The 9,568-nt window shown below is 35.8% G+C and overlaps 1 protein-coding gene across 1 annotated transcript in view; it reads right to left on the bottom strand.

Moving 5' to 3' along the window:
- Window positions 1-419: 419 nt before the first annotated feature.
- Window positions 420-9,568, bottom strand: part of LOC148939110 (uncharacterized) — a 121,071-nt gene continuing 111,922 nt past the window's right edge. Inside the window, exon 4 of the mRNA XM_089107282.1 lies at window positions 420-3,211. Coding sequence (XP_088963408.1) covers window positions 2,993-3,211 — 219 coding nt within the window. The 3' untranslated portion in view covers window positions 420-2,992. The remainder of the gene's footprint in view (window positions 3,212-9,568) is intronic.

The following is a 9,568-nucleotide window of genomic DNA, read 5'->3' as shown; positions in this document are numbered from 1 at the left end:
CCAACTTGCGAAAAATTAAATTCAGTCTACAGCAGGGTTCGGCCGCCCGCGGCCCACAGAATCCTCGCTGGAAGAGGGTGCCATCTAGAATTCTGCCATATAGCATTCTCGAAAAAATACGTAAGCGTCATTTAATATAGTTAGTTTGATGTTCTACTATCGAGTCCAGATCAATTATTTTGGTATATTACAATTTTTTGTTTTTGAGCAAACCTACCTCAAAATTTGGGAAATATCCCCCAAAAATATTTTTTCTTTTTATTTTCTTTGTTTATTCTTTTTTGCTTCAGTAAAATTTAGGGCTTGGGGAACAAAATGAAAGCCAAATTATTCGGACATGTTATGTGGACATCTTGTGACAAAACATTCGGAAGAAAGAATTACGCTTAATTTTTTGGATGAGTGTCATCTGTTATGTAGTGGGACAGGAAAATATGGCACACACTGGGTCATATCCCAGTGTGTACCAGATGCAACCCATCTACAGAATCGAGGGTAAATTGTTTTCTTCAAAAGGGTTTAAGTACATCCAGGTTGTCGACGAAGCATACATACAATTTATCAGGAAAAGAGTAAGGTGATGAATTTCAACTTTTAGGGAAACTAGAGGGGGAGTAAAACTAAATCCAAAGGTACAATATATATCTCCAGATTGTCAAAAGGGTGCATGTGAAATACCCCAGGAAAAAAGGTGGAAGGTTCGATGGAACTTTCAGTATTATTGGGAATGTTGGACTGAATCAAAAGACATTCTGTCGATCCAAGTTTGTCATAAGGGCCTATTACGGCATTTTAGGAACGGATAAAGGTATTAACTTGAAACTTAAGGACCTCTTGAGGAGGATTTATAACTATAGGCCTAAATGGATGCTAAAGATGTCTATCTGCAATATATCTGGGATGGCCAAGGGCATAAGTTGAAACTATCAAGGGATATTGCAGTGTATATTTAACAAAATCAAAATATACTCTATGCACGCATGTTGCCAAAAGGGCATATGAACAATATCTAGCAAACAACAGAAATCAATACAGTGAACCTTTAAGGGCTACCTAATACTATTACTACTTATGCAATTACTGCAACTCTATTGTGACATTTTTAAACTGTGACTGTAACTGCTTTTAAATGTTTGAATTTGTAACTACTTGCATTTGCAAATACTTGTGAATGTGACTGATTGCGACCGGGCCCCAACTGATTGTAACTACAATAGCCAGTGTATATGAGTGACTGCATCAACTACTTGCCTAAACCAAACACCACCAGAATCCCTAAGAACCTGAGCAATGCCCAAGAAACAGGGCTAGACTGGCTGATAGGCTTTCGAGCTCAAAATTCTTATGACTACGCAAGCTTGAACCCACAAGCTTGGGCCTAGCAAAGAACTTCAGCGCGGTAAACATTGAACAGTTCTTCTCAAACCCGAAGTAAGTTCTAGAAAAGCTTCCTTTTACTGCAAGTGACATAAACAAACGTGACGAAAATTTTGCAACCACAGTTGACGCTCCTCCTTTAAGTGTTTAGGGAGAGGGGTCAGATTAAGTGTGCAAGGCAACATCCTCAGAGGCATAATAAAAACTAATTAAAAGTGAAATACTAAAATAAAAAGTGGATTACTACAACTTCAAACTAAGTTTGAAAACCGGTTTGCTGATTTCACGAAGATGAAATCCTTTTTCAAAAACCCCTTCGCAGTAGATATTTCTAGATTATCACTGTTCCGGATTATCGAACATACATTTAGACGCAATATTATACGTCTCTATTACAAAAATGCAAGCTAATGTAAAAAAACAAATTGCAAGTCAAATGCAACAACAAAAATCCCATTGATTGTATTAACTGCAATAAATGTAGCAGCAATAAACATTAAGCGTTTTATATTTAAACCTAAAAAGATTTTCATATAAACATTGTAGGTGTAATCTAATTATTAGTATACCCACAATACTACACTAGAGTGCAATGACGTTAGACCCAAGTGTGGCCTGCGTTATGTCTTTACGTAAAATTTTGGCCCTTTTACAACAAAAGGTTGCCGACCCATAGTCTAGTCTAGAAGATGGAATGAGATGAGAACGAATTTGAATAAGACTAGATTTCAAGCTAGTGAAATGAACCATAAATCTTGATTTGACCAAACCATGAAGCTCCATCAAAGGCCTGAGAATTTGGATTCTACCTTGGCCCAACACGTGTACGACAACCCACACTACTTCATTTTGTTAGACAACACCTCTATTAAAAGTCTCTTGCAACTTGCAAGTTTTCAGATATGCAGTCGAAATTAAAAAGTATATAAACTAAAAATTAGCCCTTAATTTTGATACCAAAGTAACTTATTTGGGTTTCGTTTATTAAGAACTTATTAATTCGGATTTTTTTCTTTACATTATAATATTTCGCTACCTAATAGAATAGCAGATAATATAAGACCCGGTAAGCGATTAGCTCTTACAGAAGCATCAAGTAAAATGAACTCAGATTTAGTTTCTTGAATTGTCATTCAGTATCGGATATCGGATTTTCTACTCAGTTACCCTTTCACCGTTACATGTTTTCTACAATATTTTTCTCTATTTTTTTGGACTGAAGACAGTCGATCGGAGGTCTCTGTCGTAATATTTGCAGCATATTTTTACTGGCTGAAAATATCCCCATTTTTCTTATTTTCGAGTTTATATTTCTCATTTTGTAATGCTTAACCAGCATGTTCTCAGAAATTGTTTAAGAGGATGGAATCAATTAGCTTTAACTGTACAACTCTAAAAGAAGATTAGTCCACGAATCCCTTGGTTTATTTTTCCAATGAGCGTTTAGGGGGATTTACTTATTATAGTAAATTCCCATAAAATAGAGTGAATCCCCCTAGTTCTATGTATACAACAAACCCACTGGAAAAATAAACCAAGGGAAAAAATTGCCAGACGCTCACTTAAAATTAAAATCCCTGCCACAGAAGAACTGTTGCATATTAACAAGACTAAATTACATAATAGTAACTGTCAAAACTCCGTCCATAAGAGCATGCCGCTTTAAAGGGATTTCTTCACTCATGTAGTCTTCTTGTCTTTTACTTTTCATCATCTTCGGGTCCATAAATTGAACTGGAAGGTCTACTCGTAAGGAAAGTTGCAATTTCGTTTTCTTTTCTTTAGATTTGTGTACTTGAATCTTCCTTTCCTCTTTGCTCCAGTGCCGGCCAATCTACAAGACAATCTAGACTCGATAACATTTTCAAAATTTCTGACACGTAGCTTAAATGGGAAGGGAGAAAATCACTTATCGTCCTGCTAGGTCCTAGTCTGCTAGGGATATTGTGTGAAACTATACCACGAGTAACCAGATAATTAATGCTTTCCATTATATCCCCAAAAAAGTTCAAAGTTCCCGCTAGTATGCTTGTGGGGGAGCTCCAATTAACCGCAGATCCACCAAACATCGAGTTTTAATTGCATTAGATGGGACTTTTTACACATGTGTTCAAGTATTAGTTCTACCATGCTGTGCAGCTCGTTTAATTCCCCAGCCTTTAATTTTCGAATGGAGTTAAGAACTGGAAAAGATCTGGACACTTTTAAGCAAATAAACCGTCTTTACGGAACAGGTTACTGCTGTAGCTCCAATTACCACTATAATAATAATAATAATAATAATAATAATCTGTATTTAAAAGCCAACTAAAGCCATAGACAAAAAGATATTTCCCTTTGCAAGAGCGATGATTAAGATGAAAGGCACAACTCTCAAAGGAGGAAATCAATACAGAATGCTTTTAATTAAAAGTATAATTGGAGATAGAACAAGTAGGAGTAGGTGAGAAATACAAATTTATTTTCCATCAATGTATTTAGTTTCGCAGGCGCGTTTAAACGGGGAGGGGGCTAAAGGGGATGTAGCCCCCCTCAAGACAAAAAAAAATTAAATTATGTTTTTAAATCTTATCTTTTCTGCTCGGTTTTATCTTTCATTTCTTTGTCCCTACTCTAAACTTGCATTCAAAGAGCTAAACTAAACTTAAAGTAATGCCTTAAAATACCGTTTTTCTAAGAAATTTCTTGAGTTTTCCCTGGGTTGGCCCAGAGGTACCCGATCAGCCCTTCCCATATTTATTTTCTGAGTGCACCACTGTAGTTTCGTCTTATGAATGCGACTAACTAACAACTCCAAAAAAGTTAAATGCAAGGAGAGAAAGTTAACTTGCAACTGTAAAAAATGCCCTTCTAATTTTAGAATTAATATCAAGGTGCTATTAATTTGGTAGAATCCTGCTTAAGCTAATGTTCTTTCAGAGTATTTTTTAACCCGATGAACTTATTTTGTAACCCTTTTCCTTTTTAACAGTGTCCTTATTTTGCAATACACACCCTTTCTAAGAAGGATTGATTTTATCTACGTTTGTTTGACGAATAAAGGGGAACATATCTTTGTATATGGCGCGATACTGACCATAGAAGTCAGTTGGGGTTATAGCTTTGCTCAAGCTTCTTTTATGCATATAGAATGTAAGTCTAGTGTGTTCCTTGCTCTTTCTTAATTTTGTTATGTTAAAATCCTAGTAAATGGGTATATATCCCATTCTTTAATATTATTATTAGATTCTTCTAAGCAGGAACATATTAGCCTTAATATATTAGTTATAACGCTTGCTTTTCTTTAATAATAATAAATTTCACTTCTAGCAATTATATGAACAAGAATTGATTTTTTATTGTGAATAATATTGTTGAATAATGATTTATAATGAAATAACAATAACTATTAAATAAAAATTTATCTTCTTTAATAAATCTTAGTTTTTCTCATGTCTGTGTTGTCTTGTATATATTATTAATATGATTAGGATTTTCTTAAGATATCTCTCTCACTTGTTTCATTTATTATATTCGTGGCTTAATTTGGGGACCTCGGGTCTAATGGATTTTTTTGTAACTGGTGTAATCTCCCTAATAAGACCCCCCCCCCCTTACACAACGAAATATATATTTAGGTATATACAGGAACAAGTAAGAAAATCAAAGTCCTTGTCGCAAACACATCCTTTTAGCGTTTCCCTAACCTAACATGAGCCTTATATTATTTAGTGAAAAATTTATATTCGGATTTCCCAGCTATTCAAAAAGTATCCCCAGTGAAATGCTATTTCAAGAAAATCGAGTTTGTTGAGTATTGGAGAAAAGGAAGGCCTTTCAAGGATCCCCTAATTTAATTTTGTAATCCATTCAATTTCCAACGCAAAACCAATCAGTGAGCAGACCAAACTCGATCTAAATGGGAAATAATCATAGGGCTACTATCCATGCAATGACGGAGCTGAATTGTCATCTTTTTTCCGAATTCTGGCCTGAAGGATGTTCAATCTGAGCGAATATAGGAGATCTCGAACGGCCAAAACTTAACGGACTATTTGAATTTTTTAGTTTTATTTAGATTCCAAACGTACAAAATAAAACAGAAGCAAATTTAAGGGGAAAAACTGTAAGAAAATCTATTATCGCTAACAGCCATGTCATGTCGATTGGTGATGTCAGAGAATTACTAGGTGCCGTTCCAATTTATAACTCTGTATAACTCGGTATCAATTTTAATCTGGTGCCGTAAATTTAAGCAAGGAATTGTAAAAAAAACTGTGATTTTAAGATTTCGTACATAAATTTATAATTTTGCACAAAAAGATAATTCAGTCATATTCAACACTCAAAGCACTTAAAACGCTAAACGCAGGGAATGGCCCTGTTTGTGCAGATTGGGCAAAACTAGTGCTAGCTAAATTCCGGAACTAGTAAAATCTCATTGTGAATGGGACTAAATAATAATTCAACCAATATTTGGCTGATTTTTCTTTAAGTTAAATGTTCCCACAACGTTCATTTGTGGCTACGAGCACGAGTTAACAGTTTACCCAGATATGGGAATCACCGCTAGGATCTAGGAACATGGAGTAAAGGGTCCAGGGGTCCATTAGACTAGTCTCAATGTTACTTTCCTGATAGGCGGCTTTGTCATGTTCTATTTCGATGCAGTATTCGAATATACTTATTTTGTTCATGTATAAGATAATATAATAAAAATTAAATTTTTTTTAAAGCCAAATTGTGGCAATTTAAACAAATAACATAGCACTCCTCACAAAAATAAAGAAAAAATAAAATAAAAACTTCTCTCTTCTATTTGCAAAATACTCATCAAGATATCTTCCCACTAGACAAATAAATTGTGACGACGTACATTTCAAGGCATCAGGAAGCAGCACTCAAAAATTCCCAAATAAATTTTTCCTTGCCCCCAAAAGACCTCGACAACGACTCAGACAATGCTAAAAATTCTCCTCCTCTTCTTGGCAAAGAGGGCAAGCAAACCTGCCGTCCGGGACACTTTTCTCCTTTCAAAAACTTTCAATCTCGAACGAATCGGAAGGCAATTAGATCGTAGCTGCATCCAATATGTAAGGTATCTAGACGGTAAATTTAACTTAAAGTAAAATTCCTGACCAAAAATTATCTTAACCTCATTATAATACCTTAAAGTTGCCGAATTGTTAATCTCCTCACCCCAATTCTGTATCGTCTGGTCCTCCAGCACCCTCTTAATTTCCTTGTCCAACTGTAATTGTTGACTAGTTGGTCCAAGGCCATCATTCCATGCGAAAGAAAAACCTGTCTTATCCAATACCTCTTTAACTTTAAAAGGCCAAGATCTTTTCATATGTAGCCGAAGTAACTCATCATATGCAGCCTTCAGTAACCTATCACTGGGTAACTGTAAAACCCTTAGCCAAAATTTTATCATTTGGACTGTCCTATAACTTTTAAGAGACCACAGTCCAAGGTCTCCTTTAAGAAACTGGGTATGGGTCATTCTATGCAACCCGTACAATCTCTTAAAATAACCTCGTTGAACACTGTCTAACTGGGCAGCGTTCTCATGTTCCCAGATCTCTGCCCCGCAATGGAGAATCGGCATAATCTTAGATAAAAAAAAACCTCTTATGCACAGACAAATTCTTTATTCTACTAATTTTATTCCTGAAAAGTGAAGATGTTACAGCTCTTCCCCTATTTAACACTTTTTCAATATGAGAACTCCATCCACCATTACTTTGGAAGATATAACCAAGATACTTTATTTTTTAAACTAATTCTAATTGTTGTCCTAAAAATACAAATATATTATCTATTGTTTCATTCCTTTTACTGAAAACAACAACTTTAGTTTTCAGAACGTTCAGCTGTATTTTTTTCATTTGTAAATATACCTTAATCAAATTCAGAACATCTGAAGCTCCTTTGCCGACTTCGCCACCAATGCAGTGTCATCCGCAAATAATAACACCGAAAAATTAATTTTTTCCAAGACACAGCTTTGGAGCCCATTTTTCTTCCAGAAACTCCACCTGCAACCCTGACCATAGACTTAGTCCCAGAGTACATACCAACAAATAAACGAATAAAACTTAAAGGTCGACCTTCATCTCTTAAACACTTTTCAAGGAGAGCTCTATCTACATTGTCGAATACCTTTTTAAGTCTAGAAACGCAACATACAGCTTTTTTCTACCTGATCCATACTTCTCTATCAGTGCACTTAACACAAATGCTCTATCCAGCGTACTATACCCTTTCCTGACACCCCCCTGATCCTCTTTAATTACCCCATAACCCTCTAACCATTCATTCAACCGATTGTCGGAAACATTTTCCAAAGTTCTACAAAGTACTGGTGTTAATGCTATCAACCTATTTTTACCTTTATCACTAGAACCACCTTTCTTAAATTGAGTCGCTATAAACAAAAATTTTCACAGAGACGGTCATATATCGCTACCTGTAATTGTATTAAGAATATCCACTAAAACTATAAAAAAAACATCAAGAAACCTCTTTAACAAAAATGCTGGTATACCATCTATTCCTGGCCCTGATCCTCCCTTCATCTTCTTAACTAGTCTCCTAACTTCATCTGAGGTTACCTCCTTCACTAACTCATAATCTTTTTCTTTCATCGGAAACTGCGGAGCACCCCTCCTATTCTTCACTATCAAGGGCACTAGAATCTTCATCTATACTCTCAAGAAAACTAGGCCAAGTATCAACTTCAGGGATTTGTAATTGGCCTTTTCCTTGTCCAGTCCCTTACCTTATTCCTGATCAAAAGTGCTTCGTATCCCCTACCATACGTATAAGCCTTCTCTATCTCTTTCTGTTCCTCTCTAGTTTTCTCTCCTTTTTTCCTCCGTTTTAGCCTATTATATTACCTTTTCCTTTCCTTAAACAGTAAAAAAAAACTATGTCTTTCTTCCTCTACAGAGCAAGCGATTACCAAATCTACTAACTCCTCCAACTCCTTTTTAAAAGAACTACATTCAACATCGAAAAAACTATTTTTCCTTTTCATTTGGTTTCTCTGAGACACGAGCCCACTCATAAATCACCGAAAACCCAAACCTTCCAAAATTTAATGTATATCTATTGTTTCATCATGCAGACTCTTAACTTTCTCAATTATTTCAGGCCTCAAAAACTCCTCTTTCATCAGCTCCAGGTCGTCTTTACTACATTCACTCTTTAAAAACCTTCCTGAAAAACAAAGATCCTTTGTAACCCTCCTAGTAGGACTAACAACTTTTTATTCCTTGGAACTCTTCTTCCAAGGCAAAGCTTAATCTCAACTGGTAAGTTGTCAGAGCCTAAGACCCACCGAACCTTATCATCCACTATCATGGCCACGAGTTCACTTCAGACCAAAACATTATCAATTAAACTAGGGTTTGTCCCCGAGAGACAGGTAAACTCACCCTCCTCCCCATCCTTCCCAAATCTTCCATTTCCAATCACTAATGCATTGTCTGAACACAGTTCCAGAAGCCTTTTACCCCAACAATTAACCCTTCTTTCAATATCTTTGCTCCTTCTAGATGTTTTATAAATATCAGGTATCAGGTCTGGCGTACCAACAAATGAAACTTGATAAATCTCTTTACATATTCCCGTATAAGCATTAAAGTCCCCCACCACCAAAAAATAATCCTTATCAAAAGTGTGAGGGGGGTTGTTCCGTCCACAACCCCATCTCTTCAATTTCAATTCTTATAGCTCTTTTAAAGACTTCTGACTCAAATTTAACATTCCTTGTGCTTGAACAAGAGGCAGGTCTCTTCATTTAAGGAACAATCTCTATTCGTTTTAAGTTTTAACGTTGCTCCTTACATTCAGTTTAAAATACCTTCTTTGCGGTAAATATTTATTTCTCACCGTTTTTCAAATCATACTAGGAAATCCACACCCCTTTTAATATTAACCAAAACAATTTGCGCCCCCCGGCCCATTACCCCTCTACCCTTACCCTTCCCCCCCCCAAAAAAGTGACATTCTCAATAAAAACTACCCTATATAAACGAATATAAACTGCTATAATTAAAAATTGTGTAAATTAAATAATTTAAAGCTCTATCTCCAGCTTCAGAGGCTCGGGGGTCAAATCCTCCCCAGATGTATAATTATCAGATCTTTCAGCTATGCTGATTCCATTCGGGTTCTCGAATTTTTTAGCAGTGTTCTGGAGGGA

This window comes from Artemia sp. Qi Xiang Cuo, unplaced genomic scaffold (genome assembly GCF_049724085.1).
Source record: "Artemia sp. Qi Xiang Cuo unplaced genomic scaffold, ASM4972408v1 HiC_scaffold_22, whole genome shotgun sequence".
In the NCBI taxonomy this organism is placed as follows: Eukaryota; Metazoa; Arthropoda; class Branchiopoda; order Anostraca; family Artemiidae; genus Artemia; species Artemia sp. Qi Xiang Cuo.
The sequence above is the reverse complement of the archived record's forward strand: the minus strand, read 5'-3'. Positions and strand labels throughout refer to the sequence as shown.